The sequence below is a fragment of the Chelonus insularis genome, unplaced genomic scaffold (genome assembly GCF_013357705.1).
Source record: "Chelonus insularis isolate UGA/USDA-ARS -01 unplaced genomic scaffold, ASM1335770v1 contig_324_pilon, whole genome shotgun sequence".
Lineage (NCBI taxonomy): Eukaryota > Metazoa > Arthropoda > Insecta > Hymenoptera > Braconidae > Chelonus > Chelonus insularis.
Genome location: NW_023276494.1, coordinates 526,121 through 554,010, shown reverse-complemented (window position 1 = coordinate 554,010; position 27,890 = coordinate 526,121). Strand labels below are relative to the sequence as shown.

The 27,890-nt window shown below is 31.9% G+C and overlaps 1 protein-coding gene and 1 long non-coding RNA gene across 7 annotated transcripts; one reads left to right on the top strand and one right to left on the bottom strand.

Annotated features, from left to right (window-relative positions):
• Positions 1–11: 11 nt before the first annotated feature.
• jbug (filamin-type immunoglobulin domains fbug) lies at positions 12–26,959 on the bottom strand. 6 transcript variants are annotated; one of them, XM_035081406.1, is made up of 33 exons: positions 26,819–26,959; positions 26,601–26,678; positions 26,210–26,350; positions 25,318–25,682; positions 22,659–23,038; positions 20,844–20,968; positions 20,584–20,714; positions 20,291–20,504; positions 19,917–20,222; positions 19,611–19,766; positions 19,285–19,426; positions 18,981–19,186; positions 17,871–18,783; positions 17,192–17,743; positions 16,983–17,118; positions 16,833–16,912; positions 16,584–16,751; positions 10,362–10,508; positions 10,052–10,279; positions 9,389–9,703; positions 9,010–9,228; positions 8,410–8,730; positions 6,964–7,185; positions 5,722–5,909; positions 5,375–5,579; positions 5,157–5,294; positions 3,787–4,842; positions 3,245–3,661; positions 3,019–3,162; positions 2,291–2,449; positions 920–2,100; positions 275–577; positions 12–182 (listed from the first exon to the last, which is right to left on the bottom strand). In XM_035081406.1, exons 5-33 carry the CDS (start codon positions 23,026–23,028, stop codon positions 114–116), a joined length of 8,811 nt encoding a protein of 2,936 aa, XP_034937297.1. In that variant the 5' UTR covers positions 23,029–23,038; positions 25,318–25,682; positions 26,210–26,350; positions 26,601–26,678; positions 26,819–26,959; the 3' UTR covers positions 12–113. The 6 variants fall into 6 exon arrangements, 5 of the variants coding, with proteins under 5 accessions (XP_034937297.1, XP_034937298.1, XP_034937299.1 ...); XM_035081407.1 differs by lacking the exons at positions 26,601–26,678; positions 26,819–26,959 and adding an exon at positions 25,095–25,216 and having other exon boundaries at positions 26,210–26,366; XM_035081408.1 differs by lacking the exons at positions 25,318–25,682; positions 26,210–26,350; positions 26,601–26,678; positions 26,819–26,959 and adding an exon at positions 24,897–24,913.
• On the top strand, positions 5,784–27,457 carry LOC118065868 (uncharacterized). The gene is made up of 3 exons (XR_004690199.1): positions 5,784–5,916; positions 26,631–27,256; positions 27,354–27,457. It is a non-coding gene; the product is annotated as an uncharacterized lncRNA (long non-coding RNA).
• The last annotated feature ends 433 nt before the right edge of the window (positions 27,458–27,890 follow it).

Genomic DNA, 27,890 nt, shown 5'->3' with positions numbered 1-27,890 from the left:
ATCTCCAAAAATTATGCGAAACGATGGTTTTATTGAAAATATAATTAAGTTATAATATATATTATGCAATATATTATTAGTTTATGTCAAATAGCAACAAAAAAGAACGTGGATTAAAGAATAGCTTGAGATCCACGCCAAGAAGTGATGGTATGATGGCCCGTCGAATAATTATCTGCACCCTATAATCAATAAAAAAGCATTAATATTTAAAATTATCATAATCAACATCTATAATTACTTTTATTTATTTCTTAATCAACAACAAATGTACCTGCGTGAGTAAAAGCAACTCATCTTGCGTGTCAACAATCCTAACTGGGAATGGTGATCCAGGAACTAGAACACCAGCCCAACGAACTTCAACTCTGTAATCTCCTGGTTCAGTTGGATCATATCGACACAATATGATTCGATCTTTTTGTGTTTCTCGCTGCATTTCAACTCTAAATGCACCCTTAGGTCCCCTAACTCTTACAGTAAGTTGACCAGCACCGGCTCCTCTCGTGTCGCAAATAAACCGCGATTGGAATGTTGCCAAAACTCCGTGCTCAATTCCAGGTCCATAGACTCTTACCTATATTATCAAAGTGTTAATTAAAATTAGTTCCTTTAGTATTATAATTAAATTTAATTAGAAGAAATTGAGTGCTATTAGTTTCTTATTGAATTATCGTATTTTATTCACGTAAGATTCATTATTTAACCTTCAATTAGTCTTAATGAGACTTTATTCAAGATTTCAACATTATTTTTTCACTGCGATATCAATTATTAAAATATGAATTTACATAAAAAATTTTTAATTATTGAAACAATTAATAAAACGAGGTCAGTAGGCTGAAAATTGTATTTTAAAAAACTTGAATTAAGAAATACTTTTATAAATTAATTCGACCGATAATTTTTTTTTACATACTTTTGATGCATCAGGAGCTCCAGAAACACGTAATGTAAATGGAGATCCAGGAACATGTTCTCCAGCATATTTTATCGTTAAAGCATGTCTGCCAGCCTCTTGTGGTTTGACATTTAATGTAAAAGTAGCATCTCCATGATCGTAAAGTTCACAATAGGCTACTTTATGTGGTCCAACACAATGAGCAGTTAATTCTCCTGGCCCAGCCCGCCTAGTGTCAATAAAACTCCTAATTTCTTGCCCTACAATACCGTTCTTCAGTCCATCACCTGAACAAATTACTCTTGAAGCATCAGCAGCACTTGTGACATTTATCTGAAGTGGACAGCCTTTCAACTGTCTTCCATTCCATGAAACTGTCATTAAAAGTGACTCTGGAGTTAACGGAATATAACTGGCTCTATAAACACTGTCTCCAAGATGTTGGAGCATAACATTGACTTCAGCAGTTGGAGAAAATAATTGAACTTTTGGGGTGCCACTTCCAGCTTGTGATCCATCAATAGTAAAACTAACTTCTTCCCCAACTTTAGCTGAAGTAAGACCTCTACCTCTTAACATGACTCTACTGGTGTCTTGAGGCTCTAATTCTTGAACAATAGCAAGTTTAGGAGCACCTGGAAAAGGTACTCCATTGAAAAGAATCTCCATGTGATGTTCTCCGCCACTCAACTGAGGTGGAATCAGCTTCAGCCTATGGCTGGATGTCATTTCAAAGTTGATTGGATGATCGTCAATAGTTCCAGTAAGTTCTCCAGGTCCAGCTTCTGCAGTATCAAAGCTTATTTTTGAAGTTGGACCAATTTTAAGACGTCCCACATCATCACAAATAGCTGCCCAGCCACCAATGACTCGTAAATTTCGTGTGTCGATAATTTTAGGATGCCAGGGTGATCCTGGTAATTGTTGACCAGCACAAACAACTCTTACATCAAAGACTCCAACTTCTGTCGGAACATAAGACACATTCCATGTACCTGGATTAGCTCCTGCTTCAATTGTTGGTTTTGAAATACTGTCAGGCCCATCTACTTGCACTGCTGGTGGACTACGTGTTCCTGTTACAATAAAGTGTGATGGTTTACCCACATGACCATTTAATAAGCCTTCTCCTTTTGCTCGAGCTTGGCCTGCCGATTCTACAGTACATACAACTGGGCTTCCTGGTATTGAGCAACCGCCTGAAAGAATAAATGAAGTTTCTTTCAATATTTGAACATAAAAAATTTTTTTTTACTAATTAAAGAGTTCTGCTCTTTTGTTCTTTTGCTGTTTTAACATTTCACTAATTGAAGCAATCCTTTTTCGAACATAAATTAAATTAATTTTACATCTGAATGAACAAATAGAAAAGTGAAAATAAAAACACACCATAAGTCACGTTGACCATATAAGAACCAGGAACACTTGGTGAGAATTCAATCATTTCCGCTCCGTCGTTAAATGACGATACTTGAAGAGGTAATTCCTGACCTAAAGGACTTGTTGCTGTCACATCAAGATCAGCTATTCCGGCATCAGATTTAATAACTAATCAACAAACCATGAACATGCCGTTAATAACACTTGATTAAAATTTAATAATCGATTAATACGATATCAAAACACCGTTTTTAAATTTATAAACAAATAAAAACAATTACGGCATTAACTTATCATTTGATTAATGAATTTAAAAAAATCAATAATCGATTAAACAAAAGAAAAACGCTCAAAAGTGTAGATTCAAATTTTCAATCTTGAAGATCAGATGGTCGAACATAAACTAACTGAACTGCAAAACTGTTCACTTGTGCGAAACTATTTGAAAGTAGAATACAACAAGCATATCATACTCAACATCTCTATTAATTTTCCTCACAGCCTTGTAACATTTCTCCCAACCTTTTCCGCAGATTCGCATGCTTGCTTTCACGATTTTATTTTATTCTATTCTATTTTCCATTCCATTCTACTCTGCTCTACTCTCCTCTATTTTTATTTTCGCGTGTTTTACAGGCTATTAACTAATTATTTTTTTTAATCTTTAAATGATCTCTAGTCACACTAATTACTGCATATGAATAATAACTTGGATTAATTTCAATAAATTTACTTACGTTTAAAAGCAATGCGATCATGAACAGATACTGTTGTTGGTCCTAATTCTTGAAGTTTTACTTTGCTTGGATCAAATGCTTGACAGAAAAATGGAGAACCTAATACAGGTTTCGTACCTTGCAGAACATCAATTTTGTATTTTCCTAAACATAGTAAAAAAATAAAAATAATTATTTAGATCAGATAAGTACAGTTATGAGTCGTTAAAAGAGTTCAAATAATTACCAATAGAATTCGTTGTAAACTCAGCCAACAGATTTCCATCTCTATGCTGATAACATCTAACAGGAACTGCATTTCCTTGAGGCCCGCTGATCACAACATCAAACTCTTTTCCTGGTCTTCCGAGAGTTTCTATTGTGAATGAAGTCACTTTTCCAACGCACGATTGGTAAAGACCAAGACCCGTAGCTGTTACTTCACGACCTCCGGTGGGACCTCGCACAGAAACCTCTAAAGGACTGCCTTGAATGTGCACATCGTTATATTTGATATGAAGCCGATGAGGAGCTGCTCGTGTTGGATGGAAAATTACTTCATAAACTCCGTTATCAGCTTCTCGAACTACATTGTCCACGTCAACACCTCCTGCTCGAACAGTTGCTGTCAGTTTGCCTGGACCTGCTTCTTTTGATGCCACAACTGTCAAGATAAATTTTATATTAAATGAAACATCAAAATCAGAAAACTTTACTTGAACAATCATGATTTTTAATGATATTTTTCTCTTTGAAATTATTTTAATATTCAATAAAAAAAAAACTTACCAACAATAGTTCCAGGCCGATGACAAATTGCATCAGAAATTTCTTTAATGGTAACCTTAGAAGGATCAAAAGCTTGAAGAGTCTGTGAGTTAATGACTTTATGACCATCACTAAAAATAACATTATAATTTCCAACCATCCTTGTTCTAACTTCTACTCTATAAAGACTTGCAGACAATTTAGTCAAAGTGCAAGGAATAATGATCCCATCAGGACCAGTGACTTCTGCAGATACCGGGCCTTCCAATCTCGGCATGTCTAGATCTAGATGAGCAGTATTACCAACCCTGATAATAGTTGGACCATCGAGGGTTCCTCCGACCACAGGACATTTAAATGGACTTCCCGGCACATTGTCATCATTGAAGCTGATGTTAACATAATGCGTGCTTGTTGTCTGTGGGACGAAAGTGACATCATAAAGCCCTCGAGCACAAGCGACTACTTCAGCTTTGACGGTATTGTTTTCAGTACTGACAACAAGTTCGAGTGTTCCTTCGCCAGCTTCTGCTGCATCAACAGTGAAAGTTGTCGCTTGACCAAGACGTGCTTCTGTTAGACCGGAAACATGAACTTTTGTGACATCATAAATGTTACACGCAAATGGAGATCCTTTGATAGGTTCCCCATCCACTAAAACACTGATATTATGTCTTCCCACTTCCGTAGGTGTGAAACTAATATTGTATTTTCCATCAACGGGTTCTATTGTAATCGGCAGGGCGATGTTCGATGGAGGTGTGACGATAACGTCGCAATTAATTGTTGGAGCCTGAGGGTCTACTGTGAACGCAATTAATCGCTTGACTGCTCCCATCTTTAGATTACTTCCGGTGATGATTGCTTGCCCTATTCCAACAACCTTACAGCTAAAGGGTGATCCTGGTACTGGTTCTCCGTTGAAGCGAACACTAAGACTGTGCATCGCTGCCTCTTGAGGCTTAAAATTCACTCGGAACTTAGCGTTTCCTTCACTTTGAACATAATTTGGCACGTTTTTACCATTCACTGCGACGATTATTTCAAGATTTCCTGCTCCTGCTTGACTTGCGTTGACTTTAGAACGAAAAATAAATTACATCAATTTTCTTTCTATTAAATCAATTTATCTTAATTCTATTATCTTTATATAAAACTACTTTAAAATTATTTAATATCGAAATAAATTGAATAATAGTTTAATTTTAAATTAAAATAAATCATCATCCATTATCAAAGTAGTTCAGTCGTAAAAAATTTACACTAAAAATAATATAAACGAGTTTTTCAACACTAACTGAATTTTTTCATTAACAGAATCACTTAATAAAATTTAACTTTTATTTATTTTACATTTATGTTCAATAAAAAAAATTAAGATGACAACTCACTGCTGAAAAATACTGGCTTTCCAACAACTCCACTGTTAATGTCGGTCACTTTAACTTTATTCGCATTATACGCTTTCACGAGGAATGGACTTCCTTCCACATGAGATCCGCCTAATTTCACCTCCACACTGTGATCACCTATAAACATTACGTGAAAACTCGTAATTCTTGTTGATTATATCATTGAATAAATCGCCTACGCAATTTTTAATACACACCAACGTCTTTTGGCGTAAATCCTGCTGTGTAAGAGCCATGTACACTTTGCTTTATCTGCACTGGAAGACTTTCCCTTGTTGGTGACAACACTTCTACGCTTGGAGTACCTAGAGAAGCATCTGCTTCAATTGTGAATGTTGCTAGGCGGTTTACTGACACTTTTTCCAATCCTTCAGTGATCAATACCTTTGCTGTATCGCTTACCTGTCCAATGAAAAATACATTTATATTTTCTCTTACTTACTAAATAAACTTTTGAAAATTATCTAAAATTATATTAATTAATAAATAAGTGAAAAAAATTTTTATATTTACTAAAATTGATAATTTCAATTGAAATAATTACTTGACAACTGAATGGACTTCCAGGTACGTCTTCTCCATTGAACCTCAAGTCGACAGTGTGAACAACAGGCTCTCGTGGAGTAAAAGAAATGGCATAAGTATGAGGACCCTGCGCTTGAGCTGAAGTAGGCACACGACCTCCATTTACTGTCACTTCTAAATTTCCTGGGCCTGCCTGGCTGGTTTCCACTGAAAGGTAAGTTTATTTTTAATATTTCTTGCATATTAGAAAAGTTTGAAAAATCTGGAAACATATATTAACAAATTTATATCAACGTGAGAATGCGGATTATCAAAAACCGGTTGAAAATAGAAAATTTACTACAAATAATCAGTAATTCATATAATAGTTCAAATAATAAATATACCTTGCCGGAAATTAAATATATATATTCTAAATTAATTCATTCACTTAGTGTTCATTATTGCGAAGTTAATTATCGATACACAAATTCTATTTTTTTGTACCACTTTTATTCTAAAAAATGCATGACTCGCCTATCTAATCTATAACATAGTTTTGCTTTATTTGGACATTCAAACAAATCATTGCTCTAAAAATATAGTGGTGGAATAAACAAGAACACGATTGAAAGAAAGGTCACTTGGTATTAGTTCATTAACAAAACCTGCTTGATTAGTTGCTGGTTGAAAGCGAAACCTTTTCAGATTTTAACATATTCAGTCGTATTATTCATCTTTTTTTTTTTAATGATAAACTTTAGAAAAATTCTTCTATGAACGTAAAGATAACATTTAAGCTTACATGTAATAATCACTTTTTACCTTGCCCAGCAAAAAGTATTATTAATTTTTACAAAATAAAAATACACAGAGTATTTATTTTTGTAAGAATACAATCATTGAAGTCATTGAAATTATAGCCTGTCATACTTTCCTATATTTAATTCATAAAAAAATTTAATTCCGTAAGCAGCATTTTTTGAAGCATGAATATATAAACATAGAATTGCTATCGGATATTATTTCAATGGCATCAATTACTTGATTCTTATAATAATTAATACTTCCTGTATCCGGTGTGAGTTTTCATAACAGCTTACTCAACATATTAATTAATTTTATTTTTCAAATTAAATTCCATTTTTATATTAATTGCGCACTAATCATGATTGCCTAAAAATAAATTAATCATCTTAAATAATAATACCTAAAAAAAAATGAATATACGAGTAAGAAAATCGTAATTTATAATAAACTAGTTAATGGAAGCAATGAATACCTAGAAATGTAACAGGCATTCCCACGACTCCTCGTTTAGCATCCTTGACTTTGATGGCAGTGACATCGTAGACTTTACAGCTGAATGGACTTCCAGCCACCGGAACGTTTCGATGGCTGACAGAAATTCTATGTTCACCAACAACACGAGGTGTAAACGCAACACTGCAGGTCGTGTCTTTATTGTCGGTGACTTGAGCTGGTACGGCCTGTCCATTGGGTCCTATCAAGTCCTTTTGTTAGTCATTACAAAATAGCCAGCTTGGGATTAGGGGAAAATTGATGAGATAATCGTTGATGAAAAAATATCGACGTTACCATCATTTTTCCATCAAGGGTTAATCATACTAACAAGCTTTCAATGTTAAACGAAGCTTAAATATCATTATGAAATTTATAGATTACCTATATTAAATTATTAATTAATTATTAATCTAAAAAAAATTTTTTTTTTAAAATTGTTAGTTGCTTTTCATTAACGACGACTTATCTAATGCACCTGGGAGGTAACTTTACATTATTTAACATTCAGGCATGCTTGAAGAAGCCAACCACGTGCTTGGCACAGTTTTTAATCAATATTAATAATTAAATCATTAACTAACTGATTGATTGTTTAATCGATTAAATGATTTTTTATATTCTAAACTAAGACTTAGGAATATAGCACCTGGTCTAGACCTTTATCAAGGTCTCCGAAAATGATTAAGTTATTAATCAAAGACTTTATAATTCAGATATACAAAGGATGAGGTCGTTTGCAAGCTAAGGGCTTAATGTTAATTTACCCACCACCAATTATATTTCGTATCCACAAAATTAAAGTTAGTCTCAATAGATGATTTTTTGTAGAAAATAATAAGTCTAGTAGTGTCGTAGTCTGAAAGCTGGCCGACCTGCAACAGAGACACATTTGCTCTCAAGCCACCAGCAGACTCGAATCTTCTTCTTTGATTTGTTTCTTTAACTTTTTGTATTTAACATAATTTAATATATTTATTTATTCTATTATCTTTGGCTTCACTTTTGTTGTCAGTTGTATTTTTTTATTTTATTACTTTGTAATTATTCTTGGTGTATGGACTCTGGGGAATGTGAAGAGACACTGAAATAAGTCACTTGAACAGATTAGTCACACAGGTCTACGTGCATTTCAATTAAATGTATAAAAAAAATTTAATAATTAACCATTTTGTCTGTTATTTATTAATTTAAAAAAATAAAAAAGATTAAATAATTAAAGGGTAGATAAAGATTATGTATGTAATTATATTTAAACAAAAAACATGTAAACCTGTGTTATAATTACTGTACAAACACTTTCCCAAATTAGAAAAGAATGTGCACGAAAAGTGATCCTTTCCTGTTGTGCATCCCACGTACTTTTTCACAGAAATTTGCTGTATCCTTTTTGTGTTTTTTATTTTGAATAAAAATAAAATCATACCTTCAACGTTAACTTCTAAGTCTTCCAAGCTACCGGAAACATTACTGACAGTCAGATGACTCTGACGTCCCAAGCCAACGCTACTTAATGCCTGTCCACTGACAGTAACATGACTGTCGCCACCCACCCTTGTAATTATCGGGCAACCTGGGACAGTGCGTTTGTTAAACGCAATATTTATTACATGTTCGCATGCCTCGAAGGGCACGAAGCTCACGGAAAATCGTGCATTGCCCTGGGGAGTCACTTGAGTGGGGATATTTTGACCTCGGGCTGAGATCGTGATCTCTAGATTTCCCTCGCCAGCTTGACTTGCATCCACTATAAAAAAAAAAAAGAAATTACATCACTGATCTTCACATCTAAAATTTAATTATGACTAATATACGTTTACAATTATATTCCAATATATAATTAACCATATGATCATGACCATAATCAATTGCTAGCTACTAATTATTTTTAATTGATGATTAAATTTGAATTAACTTATGTCAATATTGATATTATAAATTAGATTTTAATCAATAGCTCATTTTAATTGATCGAAAACCACAATTATAATCTTGTTAACTGGTGCTAAAAAGCTCGTTTAATTACCGGTGAAGTGAGTAGGTTGTCCAACGCTGCCTCGTGCAACGGGTCCAATGATGACTTTATCAGCATTGAAAGCTTTCGCAAGGAAAGGCGTTCCATTTACAGGATGCCCGTTGTACTCTACACTTATCGAATGTACTCCTACGTCTCTTGGTGTAAATTCTGCTGTGAATCCGCTGTGGATGTTGCCTGTTACCTTTACGGGCAACTCTATCGTTGGTCCTGATAAAAATCCAAGGATTTATCAATACTGCCATTTAAGAAATTATTACTTCATTCATTTTCTATTTGTTAAATATTCAATACCAGTAATTATCAATTCAATGAGCTGAAATAATAATAAGATAGGGAAATTTAATTAAAAAGAGAAAAAACAATTTACCTCGAACAGAAACTGCAAGTTCTGCACTACCACTACCATCAACTGCCATATGGAAGCTGGCTGGTTGATCCACGGGTATTAATTCTAGATGATTTAGGCTTAATGTGACTCTGCTAGTATCAGAAACGTTGCAAACAAAAGGACATCCTGGTACAGCTTCACCGTTAAATTTTATATCAATATAGTGAGGTTTAGCAGCTTCTGGAGTGAATGATACAAGACAACGACCTCCTCCAACTACTTGAACATGGTTCGGCACTTCACCTTCATTAATAGATATTTCTAACTGGCCTTCGCCAGCTGCACTGGCATCAACTGCATCAAAAAAATTAATGCATCATTAAAATTACAATTCTCCACTACAATTTAGAACCTGACTATCAATAATTACACTTTGAATAATTTTAAAGAAATAACAAATAATTAAAATTAACATTTCCTAACTTGTGATAATGAATAGAAAAGTTTTGAATATTTCATTTAATCGATTGATTTCATTCAAACAATTCTCATGTTTGTTCATTTAATGATAACATCTCATCAACAGATTAACTTTAAAAAAAAATTCTTCAATCTTTCCATCGTCATAATTAATTAGAGTTGATTCTAATGAACTTAATGAACACTAACGAGCTTAGATGCTCATCCCATCGACATCATTACCTCTAAATTGACAGGCATGGCCAACTACGGCACTGGGTACATCAGTAACTTGAATAAGGCTGCTGTTGTAGACTTTGGCGATAAGTGGACCAGCCGGTAGCTTTTGTCCCGCGATGCTCACCTCGACCAGATGACTTCCGACCTCTGTTGGAGTAAATTCCACACGGAACTCACCTGGACGCCCTGGTTCCTCATCAATTCGTGCATTTATATGTTTCTTTGATGGAGCTATTTAAATAAATATATATAATTATAATATTTATTCATAAATTTTCGTTATTGTTTGAAAAATTGAAAAAGGAATGCTTACTTATTATCTGCACATCAATCTCTTTACTTGTGAAACCCAGGGCGGAGAGTTCAAAAAGGGCAGGACTTCCAGCAGGTACAAGCCTTACTGAGTCCCCAAGGACCGACATTTTCGGTCCCGGCATGATGCCCACTCTCCAAGGTGATCCTGAAAAAGCAGGTCATGATTAGAATCTTTCATTCAACTTAAAAATTGTGGTAAAAAAAATAGAAAAGAATCTAGAATAGTAAGAGAGATTGAAAATGTGTAAAGAAGATGATAAATTTTCTACTGAGGATTAATTTTCTTCATATTAATCGACCAAAAAAAATAAGAAATGCCTTATAGGTTGAACTTATGACCTTGAATAATAAGTAACTAGTTTTGTCGATAGATTTTCAACATTTTAGTGCTGAGAATTCTAATAAAAAAGAATTTCAAATATTCATGAGAATAACTTGAATCAGATTTATTAAATATAATATATATATTTAATAAAACTTGTTTTAATGAGCACATTTAATATCATTACAATTTATTTACATTCGAATTTCAGTTTATATATTTGTATTTAGTATTAATAGCTAGAATTTATTGTTCTTATATTCTTTATTTTTCAAATATTTTAGACTGATATTAAATTAATATTCTTTTTAATGATGATTAATTATTTAATGAAATAAAATTTTATTTGTTTCATTAAATAATTTAGAGTAAAATATTCAATATCATGTCAACATTTTTCATGATATCAAATGACAAGTCACTTCCAATGAAATTTTCAACGCTCACTCACAGTCACCTACTTATTTTTTTCACTACATTTTCATTTTTTTTTTTACAATAATTATAAGGTTAAATAGCTCACATAGTTTCATAGTGAAAGCACTTTAATAACAATCTTCCGAAAAAAAAAGTTTAAATCCCAGAAAAATACAACTAATTATTCTCTTATATATGTTATCAATTTATTCTTATCAACTTTCTTGCTCAACAATCAGATAAATGATTAAAAAAAAACTAGTCTTTAGAATTTGAAAAAATGCACTAAATCAACAAATGGTGATGTAATTTTAACACCTTTTTCAATTGAATAAATAATTGAATGATTAAGAAATAATTCAACGATAAACTGGAATAATTATACAATTGTTTAAATTTCGCGGCTTTATATAGTTCACCGGATCCACGTCACTAGTCAAGTTTGTTTTCCATGAAGATAAAACATTTTCACACACTATCATTACTTTACAATTACTAACCACACTTGTCAATTTAAAAAAACCGTACCTTGATCACCTGGATGACAAGATCACCTGAAATATCTGAAATAATTCTACTCCGTAGGACAATTAGTAGGAAAAAAAGAGGATTTATTACGCAAGATTAATTCTTTTCGTGAAAAAGAAGTGAAATTATAACTCAATTAGTGAATCTAAATTTATTTAATTACGTTCAATTATGACTGAAATCAAAATTCTAATCTTATAAACAAATTAAACTATTTAAATATCACGAGTTTATTTAATGAAACACATCGCCACGGTTTTATAGTGACTCTATATTTAGTCCCCATCGATTGCGTTCCCTGATCGACGAAGAAGATCACAGGATTCTGATAAATCCATACCGATTATGGAATTTTTTTCTCGGATTTTTAATGAGTTATTGTAATAAGAAGAAAAACGAGTGACTAAATCAACAAAAATAATAAATAAATCACACTATAAACACGTAAATAAAGTAGGAAGTTTTGAAGGAATTGGAGAACGGAGTAGAGAGCGTACGTCAGCAGAAACACGATTCACTGACTCAGGGCGGACTCAACCGAGCTGAGGAGCGAGACAAGTGTGACCGTGGAGATTCCGCCACTCCAGGACGTAAGCCAGGGACGTATATACCTGAACAAGTTCTAAGAAAATTTTTTTGTTGACGATAAGAAAGTTTTTTCTTAAGAAGTTGGTCCTAGCTATGAGAAAATGCTTTATTGTTGATGATTGATGGAGTTCAAAAAAATTCTAAATCCAAAAAGAATAATTTTAAATTGATGATAAGCAATAAAACATAGTTAGACAGTCTTATTATCAACTAATATTCTGATAATAGTAATAACTGTGAAAAAATGACTTCAACATCTACAAACAATTTTAATGATTATCATACACACTGGGACATCATCTTGAATGAAGTTATGATGACTTCTTTTATGATTAACAATACTCTAACTTATTTTAGATGAAGTTTAAAAGCATTGTAATAGGTAAATAAAACATTGGAGTCTGTGAATAGATGGTAGAAGGTTTAAAAGAAGAACTGATTTAAAAGTAGCCAAGCTGCTGATAGAATTCATGGAATAACTTCAACAATGAGGTCAACTTAAAGAATTTATTCTGCATATTTAAAGCAAAAGTGTTAATAATTGAATGAGCAACGCCTTCTATAATCATTCTATGACATAATCACGACAACAAATAAAACTACTCAATGAATATTTTTTCAGTGATGATAATTGCTTGGAAAACTAGTAGTATTTCTAACATTCAGGAAATCGAAAATCCTTTTGATGAAAAAATAAAGCTAAATAGCTATCAGTAATGATTCATCTTATTATATAAACACTATGAAGAGTATTGTGAAAAAATAGACATGTTTAGTATTCAATCAAAGTTTTATATAACTGCAAACTCCAACTATGTATGACTCTTGATCTTAAAAATTCCATCTGGCTACAAATTACCTACATATTGATAGAAAAAGTCTAGAAACTGCTGTGAATACTTTTAGAGAAGAATTTTAATTTGGGATTAGAGAGAAGATCTGACAAAGTGGGGAATGACTCAGGCGCCAAAGAAATCCACCTGCGATACTGGCAATTCTACTTGATCCCCACCAACTTTCCTTTCCCGTTTTCAGACACTCGATCCACGTACATATTCCGATATGCTTGAAGATGCAAATAGAAGTCCTTCTCTGGTATCGCAGAAACCGCATTCTGAGGCCAAGTAAAATTGCCACGCGGGTCACCTGTTCATATAACGATCACGATCTCGTAAGAGATAAGTCGATAAGCTATGAATTCCAAATGATTCAATTATGTATATTACAATTGTAACAGTTTAAACATGCTACTATTCGATCTTTCGAGAAATCGAAGCTTCCAAACCTTAAGACACGTAATATACAGCATACAGAATGTACCTGGATTCTCGGAAGGAATCCATATCATGCATTTTTGACTCTACTATACGGTTTAACTTAAAATAAACTTGGCTGCATTCTCTGACCTAACGGGACATTATGCTTTAATTCCCTAAAATTCGTTTGTCACTTTTCGATCATCAATGTACTGATTGTTATTAATTTTATCAGTAATTAACTTTATTGAACATCATTTTCTATTTTTTTTTGTTAAATTAATGAATGGATAATAGCTTTCAGGATCATTAAAGATGTTTGAAGATCCACATAATTGTTTAAATTAAAAACAATACTTTCTTTGTAAAATAATTATTTGAAAATACTAGTAATATTCATTCAAGTTATTTAATTAATTGTTGATACTTACGGACTCATGGATATTTTTTTTGCGATAATAATGATAAGAAATCAGTGAATTACTTCGTAAAGATAATGCAACTTTTATTACAGTTGTGATGATGATAGTTTATGAAAAAATAAAAAAATTTTACACATTTGTTTTTTACTTTTTTAATTATAAAAAATGATAATTAATTGTTAGAAATGAAAAATTGTAAAGTAATTAGTCTAGAGTATAACAAGAATTTTTATTTTCTCCTATGGAGAATTGATTTCTTCCTAGTCTTCTTGACATGAAAACTAGTCATCTAGTCAACTATGCAGCTTGGCACGCGTTGAAGTCACCGCTCCCAGTGACACAAATGCCGATAGACCTCTCTCCCTCTTTCAACAATAATTTCTAGTCTCTTCGCCACTTCTAAATATCTAACTACAAAACTCTGTTCTGCTTGATCGCGTGGTTATGTTTTTTTATTTAAATACAAGCATCGACACGTAATCTTATTTTTTTCATTTTTACCAAGGTCTTTTAGTTTCAAATTCATTCAATTGTAGAATAAAAATTTTCTTACAATAAAAAAGAAGCCTTGTAATATTATCAGCTCTAATAATTTATTGAATAATCAATTTTTTATTTTATTGATTATTATTACAAACTTTAGAATTCTTTTTCCATCACAAAAAATTGCTACTAACTATGTCAAATAGTAAGAAGTTGAATTAAAAGATCAACATTTCTATTGTCAGTTAGTGAAAGTATTTTTGTTATGGATGAAAAAGTCACTAATTCTCCAAACTTCTTAAACATTAAAGTTTAATTACCATTTTCATGATAATTTTTTTTTAAAATAAAGAATTATCTCTCATTGACACCAATGCTATATTCATGACAGTTAATTAGCTTTATTTAGTTGTCTACAATCTAAAAAACAAATTCCAACACTATGAAAGATGTTGTTTTTAAAGAAAGTACTGTTCTAATTACTTATAGGTCACAAACAATCTTTATTATTCAAAAAATTCCTAAAATTAGGATAATATTTTTGACATTAGACCGAGAAGAAATCTAAATATCTCCCATGATTTTTTCTTTCCAACGATATGAGTAGAAAAAAAAATGATATGGTAATATGTGAGAAAGATATTCCAATTGTAGTCGACCATGAAGCGCATAACTTCCTGCCTCGATCAACTCAATAACGGGAACAACTTCCGTTACAAACAGCCCATATATGTATATTCTTTATTTGAAACTTAATTTCTCTTCAACAATTAAATCTTTCTATGTGCAATACTCAAATCTTCTATCTTCACATCATCATCATCATCATCATCATTGATTATTTCACAAGCGATTAAAGTAGATTATAAAGTACACAAGTACATGACTAAAATGTTAGATCAATTTTGTAATGAAATAACAATGATGCTATGATTCTAAAGCAGATTAGAAGGAAAGATAACTATTATGTAGCTGGTGGGCGATAGATCGTCATTCGCAACCAAATACGTTGAGTCGTGGCCTTTAAGACCGAGCGAGTAAGTGTTGGAGACCACGCCTTAGGCTTAGATTTAGCATCAACAAGTTGAATGAAAGCCCAAGCTGTGGGAAAGAAATTACAATGTCTTGAAAGAGTCAACGGCTTGGTATAAAAAAGGAATGAATATCTATATCAGTTTGGAGACAAGACTTGACGACATTCAGGTCAGTAGGACGTGCCAAATCAAGTCAATGACCTTAAAAATTTTCGATTTATTGATCAAAGATGATGATAGGTTGCTTTAAAATAAACTATTTTCACTCTTTATCATTTTTCTCCTGTGATGTTAATTGACGAGAAAAGATTTTATGAATTGATTAAATGTTTTTGTCTATAGCATGATATTTACCAAAGTGGATATTAATCATGATTATTTCTATCAATAATTTTAATGGACAACTTCGAATAATAGACAATGAAATGGATACTTGCATCATTATATTTAATGTCCTACTCAATCTCATACAATCAAGCTTTTATTATAGGTCGATTGTTGGAGGCAAATGAATCTATGAGAACGGTTCTTATCTCTATCTGTTTGAATTATTAAAGTGTTTGAAGTAAACAATTCTTCTATTTAGCTAAGTATTATGTTGTAAGCAAGTATTAAATGCTTACTTTTTAATAGTATTGTATTTAATAATGGGTTTATTTCATTTCAGAAGCTAGAATAATTTAAAACACTTTCTAAATAACTGTCTTTATGTCAATTGTCAAAATGTATGAATAAAATTCTTTTTAATTTGCTTTTTAAATGATTATTTACATAATAATGAGTTCTTTTTTAATTTAAAGATAAAACTGATCAAATTGATCAGTATTGAATAATTTTACATACCACTCCTTCTTTTAGAATACATCATTATAAAATTACATTTTGAAATAAGAAGATTCCAAAAAATCAATGATTATCAATTTTTAGTACTGTGAAATCATCCAGAAAGATTAGAAATTCACGCTTGACAAAAAAAAACGAATCGTCTGATGGTTTTTATAACTTTAATTGATGTTTTAATTTTAATTGGAGGAAAGTTGATTGCTTTCGAATGAAAAGAGAGACAAGTTAAAGAGAAAAGAAATCTGAGTCATTGACCCTGGAAAACTAGGGTCTAAAGTGTCATGTAACGACGTGAAAACGAGGTTGAATGGCTGAGAAGTCACTTACCTGGCACCGTTTCGCCATTAAACGTCATCTCAACGAGATGAGTTACAGCCTCATGAGGTACAAAAGACGCCAAGAAACGATGACTACCCAGTGCTTTAACGAAACTTGTTACATGGCCACCGTTCACCAATATTTCGAGGTTCCCTGAGCCAGCTCTGGAACCATCAACTATCACATTTTCAATTACAACCTGATAAATGATTATTTTATATTCTGACAACTCAGATTAGTAATTACTAATTTATTTACTTTCGAATTCGACGGGTTGATTGACGACGCCATCCGGAACATTTTCTACTCGGATTGCCGTTGCATCATAAGCTTGAGACCTAGAACAAATAATATATTACAATAAGACGTAAAACAAAAGTATTTCCATACAATTTATTCATTAATTACCTAAATGGTGATCCTTTGATGTGTTGACCATTAATAGTAACTTGAATGGTGTGTTCTCCAACTTCATCAGCTGTTATAGTATACGTATAGCCTCTGAGAGTTGACTTTTGATAAGGTACTTGCTTCCCATTTGGTCCTAAAACATAAAAAAAAAATTGATTAAATATCATGAATGATAAAATATAATTGGAATTGAGTTAATTAATTACCGGTAACTGTAACAACAGCTTTACTTCCATCTATACTAGAATCCAAAGTAAAAGAAGTAGGTTTATGAAGTGGTAGAACATCAAGAGCTGTTCCGAAAGCCGCCGACGATCCTTTTCGACGTTCTTGAGTTGACATAAAAGATGATTCACTGTTGATAAATCGTTCATGAATCGCATCTGTAGTATCAGAAGATTTATAATAATTGTTATTTCTATTTTTCAAAATTCCATGAGTTTGACTTCGGCCATTCTGATTTTCTGATACGATTCCTCCATTATACTTTGGTGAGGAAGACCGATAATCACTCGTGTATCGCTGAGACATGTAGTTTTTTGAATTTTCCACATGAGATCTTTCAACATTCGAAGAATTATATTTATCGTAACCATTTCGGTAATTATTGTCATTTATAAAGTTAGTAGTCGTGTGATCTAGAGAGCTGTTGGCTAGATTTGCGAGTGATTCGAGACTTCCGTACGATAACATCGCTTTTGTCTTGGTGATTGCGTCCCAAGAGTCTCTCCTCGGCGTTCCACCAAGAGTAGATGATACTAAAATAGCAATTAAATATATAATAACACCAAGAATAAATTCCGAGTAATATTATTAACTTTACAAACATGCAATTTTTTAAGCACAATCAGAAATTTTTTTTTCATAAAATTATTAATTAATTACCTCTAACATTAGAGCTGGTATCAATAACCCCACTATCCGCTGATCCTCGTCTCTTTCCATTAACTCTAGGACTAAAACTCCTATTAATTGGACTTCCATTACTCCGGTAAGCCATAGGACTGACACCTGGCGATCGTGATCGGTTCAACGTACTCGATTGATAGATATCTTTTGATTCTTTAATAACACTCGAGGTCTGAGACTCTCGAGTTTCTCTGATGTTTGGTGATCTCGATCGATTTAATGAACTCGATGCATAAATATCCTTAGATTCTTTGATTAGACTAGGACTCTGATTGATATTTGGAGACCTTGATCTATTAAATGTACTAGAGGAATAAATTTCACGTGATTCTTTTATTAGAGATGGACTGGAATTCTGAACTGGAGATCTGGAAGCTGTTAAAGGACTTGGGACTTGATAAGAAGATGAAGAATTTTCTGTAATATAATTTGAAGTCTTATAAGACGATTGGTGATGGGAATAATCTCGATAATTTTGAGTAGGACTGTGAGAGCTGTTTTTGTATACTGGCGAATGTCGTTTCTGATTGATTCCAGAATGATCTGTCATATTTAATCCATTCATTCGCTTTTCTAATGATGAAATTTTTGACCTTTCATAGCTAGATGATTCTTTAGATCTTCTGCTTCTATGAGAACCAACACGAATGGAGATTGGAGATCCTCTTACATCTGAACCGTTGAAGTAAAGATATACACGATATTTTCCAGATTCTCTCGGTACCATGAATACACGATACCTCATCCGACCAATATCTTCCATTCGAAAAGGCACTGATTGCTTGTCATGGACGATGTCAATGTTTACGTCACCCAGGCCGCCTGTTCCTGTTGCATCGACGATAAATGAAAATGGCTGACCTGGTATTGCTCCTTCTGTGTCAACCAACTGGAAAAAGATGATTTTATCAATCATTAAAAATATCTAAAGACTATTTTGCATAAAGATACCCTTTATTTTCAAGATTTCAAGCTATTTTTATCATAGAGTGAATGACTAGCTAAGAAAAACGTTACGTAAAATTGTAGAGAATAATAAAAAAACTGCTTATTAGATAAATTCTAAGGAGTCATACTGAGAACAACCTTTATTCCGTTGGGATCAAAAACGAAGCAGGTGAATGGACCTCCTTGAATGTGAGTTCCTTTATGAGTAATTGCAATACTCCACTCGCCTGTTTCATCAGGTTGAAACGTAGCTGTATGGACTCCACCATTTTCTTTGACTGGACAAGGAAGAGATCTACCCGTTGGAGACCAAGCTGTTACGTCAATGCCGTCATGACTAGTTCCTAAACATTTTTTTTTATCATTTCATTTTCTAATTAATTCTATCAATGAAAAATCGTTTTAACACTTCAATAGCCGTAACAAAAACATTGTTATTTACCGTAACTGTTGACTAGAACCTCGACAATAGATCCAATACCGCATGGATCCATGCCAGGAGATTTGATTTTGGTTAACGGAGGTAAGACTCTGAAGTAATAAGGACATCCATTGACGAGTTCTCCATCATTGTAGACCATTAGCTATATGCAGCAAAGAAAAAAAATTAAAATTCAGAAATTAAGATTCAATGGAATATTAACGCAATGATATGAAGTGTCTCAAATCATTATCAGCATGCGAAGTTACGTAAGCTGTCAATCTATTTCTTGACGCTAATGAAAACTTTTATCCATTTCTGCTTGATAATTAAGACGACCAACGTACCTTGTGCATTCCTACTTCAGTCGGCACGAATGTTCCTTTGCCATGAGTGCCATTCCAGGTGAGTCTACATTCGACTTTACCACTGGGACTGATAATTTCTCCTCTTACTTCCCGCGGATGTACTTCTTTCGACAACATCTCAAGTCTGAATGTTGCCTGAAATATTATTTGCAATTAAGATCTCATTTTGTAACGTGGTATTAATAAATAAATTAAAAAAATCATTAAATAGATATTCTTTTTCTATTTATTTCAAAAAGTTTTTCACTTATAATATTTAAAAATAAATTATCAAATTTGATTTACCGGTTGTTGAACTCTTGCAGATGTAGTCTCCACATGTACCGCAAGTTGTTCGCTCGCTTGGGGACGAGGTTTAACCCACTGAAAGTGAGCAGCATAAGCCATGACTCCAAGATGTTCAACATTTTGATCAGCCATGTCTTTAGCCTTTAATATAGGTTCTACTCCTAATTTTTTCGCTCCATCAATTCCTTGTTGGAGATTTGATTCCCAATAGCTGGGATCAGTATTAATTTTATCGTAAGTTGGTGCTGGACCACCGAGGTTCCTTACAATTGAACAGAGAGCTCGACCATCATTCCAATCAGTCTAAAAGAAATAATCATTAGTGATCAAGAAGAAATAAATAAATAGAAGAAAAAAAAAAATAATCATACCGTAAAATTTCGTACAGGTGCATGAGTTAACTGAGAATTGACCCATCGTAGAGTTGCATGAAAACCAGGAGAACCTTCTTTCATAAAGTAAGATAGATAGGTCATTCCTGAGAGTTCATCGAGGTATGGAGATGCCAAATATTCAGGTTCTAAAACAACTGGAATATCGAATTCTCTTTTTGCTATTTCCATGGCTTTCCGACAGTTGTAAACACTGAAAAAAATGATTAGTTACGAGAAGTTTAATTGAATGAAAATGAGTTTTTATTACAAATCAATGAAAGTAAATGAACCTGTCAGTACGATCCAGTTGCCTCCAATGAGGAAAGAGTCCTGGTTTACAATAATCCAAGAGGGCACTAAGATAAACTCCTGAATTCCAATCAGTAGTAAAATTGTTAACTCTGCATTCTGGCAAAACTGCCTATTTAACGATTCAATTAAATAAATTAATTAACCAATCAATGACTTAATTAACAACTTAATTTACTTAAATAATCCATTAAATTTAAACGAAAAAATTCAACTAGCATAAGAAAATAATGAAATTAACCTTGAGCCAAGCGAGCATGAGTTTTCTTGGAGGGAATTTAGATTTTCCGATTTGATATCTGACAATGAGAGACCATATTAATCCAAGGATTAGTTTCAGGTTGCCATTAACAATGTCAACATTACCTGTAACACAAAAATGTGGTCAAGGTTAATTAGATAATACTTTTCTCAGACTTAAAAAATTATTATACATATTAGTAACAGCAATGAATAATGTTAAATCTTGGCTATGTGACCTAGATCTCATCGCAAGAATAACAATTAAAAGCATCTAAATAAAGTGTACTATAATAGAATACAATGGAACATACAATTTTTTAACATTTTTAACTGCAATCAGTGTCTATTATGTTTTACAAATGATTCATATATTTCCCCATTTCATCTTATCTGTTCCAATGATATTATTAGGTGACGCAAGAGAACAGTAGGCATTAAACAAGTGTTTAAAATTAATTTTTCACTAACTGTAAATGTGTAATGGCAAGTTTGAGAGCGAGACAGAGGACCTGGTGGGCGCTGGTTTATAACAAGAAAGGCAACGACCTCGAAGACGTCGATTGCCCAGTACAATTTCTGTGGTGGTGGGTGATGCAAGAAGACATGTATGTGCACAAATTTAAAATGTTACTAATGTTACTACATGTTTTAATTTTTATTCATTTCCGAACATTTATTCTTAATTAGAAGACTTGTCACTTGTATTAAATAAACAATCAGTACGTGAAAAATTAGCTGGACACTTTTTTACACTTAAAGCTTTTGGAATACTGATGGAGATATTTTAAATAATTACCATCATTACCATGGTAATGATGAACATTTAATACTTTTTTTGTTAGTGAAACATTTGTTAATTGTTGCTTTTATCTATCTTTGCTTTCATTTACTTTTGATAATTTAAGTGATGAAGAAAAGCGAGAAGAAAAATTTTTATTTTTACATTGGAGAATTCATGAAAGTCCACGAGACAACGTCACGCCTATATTTGGATAATTGACGTGGGTGTCCTTTCTAAGAGTTAAGAATGAAGTGAAGAATCTAAAGATTTAGTAGTGCTCTTATCAGTAACTTTGCTAAATTTTTTTTATATACAAATACATAAATTGAAAAGTATTTATTTATAGCTAAGGATTTTTTAATTTATTTTTATTTTTTAAAATCAAACTTTAAAAAATTATCAAAAACACTTATTTCTAAGAAAACTGTGATTTTATATAAATTTTGATGATCTACAATTCAATTAATAAAAACATGATTAGATAATTCTCTAGAATTAACATTCTAAATACATCAGCATTAGAAAACGTTTTTGAATACAAATCACATTTAAAGTTCCCATGACTACCAAACTTGAAAAATACTTAAGACATCTTTCTAGTGAAGATTAAAAACTGATGAGGCAGTTTTTTTTGTGGAAAAAAAAATTCCGAGTGTTTATTAGCATCACTCATTACGACTAATTTTTTATTTTATTAGAACTACCGTTCTTAGTACTCTAGGCTACTGAAATCAGCAAAAAACCAGTATTTTAATGAAGAAACTTAAAGAATGTCAACTAAAGTACTTCACTAGTAAAGAAAGAAAAGCATCCAAATGTAGAGAAAAATAATTTGAATGTTTATTTTTAACATCAAGTCGTAAAACAAGCTGACAATAATGCTAATACGACTCATCATCTTTAGGAATGTTAGTCCCACCTTACAATGTCGCACGCGAGTCGATGTAATTGCTTGTGTTACGAAGAACTTCCTTCAAATCACGTCAGCATTGATATAATTCATTATTCATTGAAACATAAAAAATAAATTACCAATATTCACAAGCTTGACTCCATCAGCTTCGATAGCTTGCAAAGCGGTAGACACGTTCTCGAGGTGATGATGTTGATTAGCAGGTCTAGGATTCCATCGAGGTAGTCTTCTTTTTGTCAGGACTTCAACCAAAGCGCACAATCTAGTTCCATCGCGAAAATCTTCAGCCAAGTCCAAAACCGGTCCACCACCAGCATCTCCTGCGTGTTTCAAATGCTCATTGACCCAATTCCTGAAGGTATTTGCTTGAATTTCAACCCAAAGATCTTCGTTGCCCTTGATCGGCATGCCCTTGGCCGCTGTACCTTCTGCTGAACGGGCCACAAGACCCACCAGTTCTTCAGGACGTAGTTGTTCCACCGATTGCATTTTCTTTTATCTTAAAAATTCACCGAATTCAGCTCATTAAAATTTTTTCAATCAAATTATCAGCATGTTGATAAAGTCTACAATTTAGATTACACATTCTGTGGCTTTTTTCACTTAAAAAAAAATACTCGCGAATTTCGGAACAAACAACTCTAACGATCAAAATATTTAAATGTCGAGTAGGTAGAAATTTTTTTTCAAAGTAGGGTCCAGTCTGTTACGGAATGTGAAAAAGTTTATAAACTTCTAGAGCTGTTTTGAAAGCACAAGCATCACTGTTATAAATATTAACTTTATGAATGAAAGAATTTTTAAAAGTCAATAGTATTCAACTTTCATGATGAAAAGTTAAGTGAAACGCGGTTTATTTTATTCATTATAATTATGACCTCGTTGACTTGATAGGGAGATACTAATGAAAAAATTTTTTAATTCATTCAATAGTAAGATATTTTAAGCAACATAATCTTGCTACTTAAACTTCAACATCTCTTTTTATAAAAAATAAAATGAATGAATGAATTAAATGAAAAATTGATTTTCATTATTTGTTATCATTTTGAATCAAAAGAAACTAATGGAATATTGAAATTAAGAAAAAAATTATTTGCAATAATTTTTTGAGAATAATTTCATGAAAAAGTTATATAAAAAATGCAGAAATTTAATTAGAAGTGTTGTCTTAATTTTTAAAACTGTCAGTTGAGCAATGTTTAGTTAAAAAATATTTGATTACAATAAAGAGAATATATAGAATCGCAAGGATTTTCGCACGAGTGAAAGTAAAGTCTTATCTTGATTCTATAACAACGTGCAACTGAAGCAGAGTATTTTTTAATGTTATTACAGCTAATTCATAATTAAAAAACGTTATTCTATAGAATATTCATGACAACTGTTCATCATAATTATTTTTAAACTTTCCAAGTCAAACTGGAGATAAAAAATTAAACAGTAAATAGGCTATATTTATACTAATAATTATAAATAAAGGTTTATTTATTTCCCATTAAAATTGACAGGAAATGATAAAGACTTTTATAGAAAGAATTAATAATTGATAAGCATGAGAAGATTGATGTTGATTTCCAAAGTCAACTTGATCAATAATAAAGGAAAGAAATTCAATGATTTGTCATTAATAATTACTCTAATCACTGATCATTGATTCCGTTTATGTCTTCCTCATATAGAGACAAAGTACACAATTATTTCCATTTAAATGGAGCCCAAGGATTATCACGAGTGACATCATCTTCTTGGCTTACTATGCCGCATGATGCCAATAGAACCATGTGCGTTTCGCTCCACGTAATGTGACTATGAATACGTGCGGTTGATAGGTTTTTTATTTATAAGTTAGCAATTGATTGGAAAGAATAAATCACTAGAAAAATGCGGCAGCAAAAATTATAATCAATAGTTTTCAAGTATTTGTACATAAAAAGCATGATATTTCCATTAAATATTGCAAAAACTACATATCAGCATTATTTTAATTTATTGAATTACTTTTTTCCTGAATTATTTAATCATTTATGAGATCAACTATTTCTTAGGATTTGAATGATACTAGATTTTAAATCATTGAATAATATTTTTAGAATAATTTTGATGATTTTACTTATGATATTGTTGATGATTTATCATACTTAAGTTTGTAAAAAATGTGTAATTAAATTCTTTATAAATTATTTTTGTTATCTGAAACTTGTCGAGGAAGTTATGAGGTTTGGTCTAAATACCTAAGAAGAAAACTATTGACACTTGAGTATTAAATAATAAGACCAAGACCAAAGGTTGAAAGTGAACCTGAATGGGGAGTTGTAGCATTTAATAAAATAGATACGAATCAAATGGCAAATTACAAGCGTCAACGGATAAGAATTCACTCCAAATAGGGTATTCAATTAATTTTTGCATGACGCCATCATTCGGTAATTAATTCCAGAAGACGTTGGAGAACAAAATTTCATAGTTTGATTGGTAACACGCCCACTAAAAGTCACATTTTCCGCACCCACGTTTAAAATACCATCACTACGTAACTCTCTTCTTACACTCACTTGTGTATTTACTTTTTTCCTATCTTTCTCTCGCTCTTTTCTCAGGTGCACTTCTCGCGCCAACAACCACGGAAAGCCCTCGACCGCTCGTACGCGCGAGTCGTTTGGGAAAGTCCGTCAGGCTTGAAAGAAGAACCAGAGAAACAGATCGAGGATTTTATTTTCCATCAAGAAATTACCACTGGTATTAACTGATTAATCATTAACAGCACCAAAAACTCACTTGATTACTTTCCTGAAGATGAAAACAATCTATCCAAGAGATAAATTGCGACACTTGTCGATGATTCTATCGTTGAAACGCCATTTTTGGCCTTCTCATGAGATTTTTCAACAGCTCGCTCTCGCTCGACGTACCTGAGCTCACTGACGACTGCTCTTGAGCCCCACCAGATACCAAGAATGCCCCCCACTGGCTCAATGATCAGGTGGGACAGTACCAGGTGTGGGACTATGTTCAATGTAGATTGTAGAACTTGCTGAAGTGCACAAGTAACGCAAATCTCCGAGACACCGTTGTTCTATTCACTCTATTGTCTACCTGGTACTAGGGAACTCGCTAATTTTTCTGCCACTTCTTGAGAAAACCTGAGAAAAAAATCAAATTAACTAAAACTATTCTCTACATTTTTTTTGATAAGATTTAGGGCAGCTTTTAGATACATAAAGATATTTTTAACTGCATCTAAGGTCTGAATTTCAAGTTTTAACTTTTAAGAATAATTTCAAGGTAAATTAGCTAAAGAATTTTTTCAGAAAAAGATGTTATCACTTGGTTCTTTATTAGCTTTAAATCTTTCTCACTGATTTGTCATGCATTCTCAATACTTTTTAACACTTGAAAAGTTAGAGATTTCTAGAATTCGTATTTAAATAAAAGATTGAAGCAGAGGTGTGTCTATTTTATGCTCTATTTCATTGTGAAAATCTTAAGAAAAGTAAATAAACGTTTTACCATTTTCACTTGGTGGCTTGAAATAATTCTCCTAGCTAATTGAAGAATGGAGATCAATTTTCCATCAATTAAGGGTTGATAAAGGATATTATTATTATCTTATATTACGTAAAAATTTTTTATCTAGTCTTATATTGATAAAATTAAATAGTTTACAAACCTGTTTTCCACTTCCTTGTAAGGAAAAATGCTTACTGTTACATGATCGAATTTTTTTTCCTGACCTGTCCATCCAGACATGGCTGATAAATCAGTAGATTCAAAACTGATTCTATTTTTCGTTTGGTGCTCCATTTTTTATCTGAAAAAATTGGTTTCTACTCATAATTATTTTAGATATTCGAAATTTTTTCATTCATTATTTATAATACTTTGACTTTAACACATATACTTTATGAATTAAAAATTTTATCACTTTCTATTACTGCAATAAAATTCAATACTTTTATTTATTTATTTATTCTTATTTATTGATAAATATTATTTATAAATTAGATGTTGTATTCTTATCTATGCATGAAATTATCTTGAATAAAATTTCAATAACTTACATTGTTTATATTTTGGCGCTTTTTTTTTAGATGGCAGCAGTCCGAACAATCAAGTCAAAAGCCCGCCAACTTAGAACTCTTGCACAGTAAAAAGAAAATTATTTAATATTATATTTCATAATGATTAACAATATTTTAATTATTTAATTAAAATATTATTAATATTTAAAATGTTATTGTATTACAATGTAAGATTTGTAAGAGAAAAATAACCTCACTTTTTAAGAGCACACTCATACTTTCAAAACTTCTTTATTATTCAAACATTCCAATTCCACTTGTTTATTTATTGAATAAAATCAAATTAAAGTTGCAAATTTTTTCTCTTTATTCTATTGAAATCATTTCAAATTACTTGTGTGTAACTACATAACGTGAGGAGAGCTTTTACACCAATGAACTCAACAGTCGAACGTCAACACAACTTGTTGAATGTGGTTGACTTCAAATGAGTACATAAAAAACGATTGCAGAAAAGAGTGTGAAAAGGCCAACGTTAGACCACATTCCGATTTAGAATTCTACTAAATATAGGTATTTCACTGTTTAAAAAGAGGATAATTCATCAGTCAGCTATGTGCAGTGCTAAAATTTATCTTGTGGCTGAGTAACTCTAGATCGTGCATCTAGAATGGTTTGACCTGCAACATTTAATCGTAAGATTATGTACAAATTTTTTTGTTTTTATATTAGATTGTATGTATTCATTGATTCAGTGAAATAACACGTTCACACCTTTTGCTTTTTTATCAGCACCTCAGGCGCCAACAGTTTCCTTAGTTGCGTTTATTGAACGTTTGTGTATTTTAGATAAGAACTCTATGAAGATACGTCAATATTTAATTTATTTAAAGGTGTTTTTTTTTAATCAGATAAAATTAATTAAATTGTAGTAATTATTATCTCAGATTTTAACAATAACTTCTAATAAAAATATTAATAACAAAAATCATGAGTACAGTTATTAATAATTTATTATTTTTCGGATGTGCTGATACCACAGTACTTGTATCTTCTTAAAATAAATAAGTTATTTAATTGTTTAAAATTTATTTAAATTTTGTTTTTTTATTTAATTATTATTAATCAATTATATAATAATATAAATGTAGTTTTTTATAAATTGTTTTTTGGAAACACAATACTGAATGTTATTTTATAATTTCGTATTTATTATCGATCAATGTTATAAGAAGACATGATAAATCATAGAGATTATTATTGTCTTAAATCTACAAAATAATCCATCTAACAAGAAATACATCAAACAATGTAAATAAAAAAAAAACA

Coding starts and splice junctions, on each gene's coding strand:
- jbug (XM_035081406.1), bottom strand. CDS start 23,028: ATGCAATCGGTGGAACAACTACGTCCTGAAGAACTGGTGGGTCTTGTG. Junction 16,913..16,982: donor ATCAAAGGATCACCATTTAG/GTAATTAATGAA, acceptor TATTTGTTCTAG/GTCTCAAGCTTATGATGCAA. Junction 8,731..9,009: donor ACAACCTACTCACTTCACCG/GTAATTAAACGA, acceptor TTTTTTTTATAG/TGGATGCAAGTCAAGCTGGC.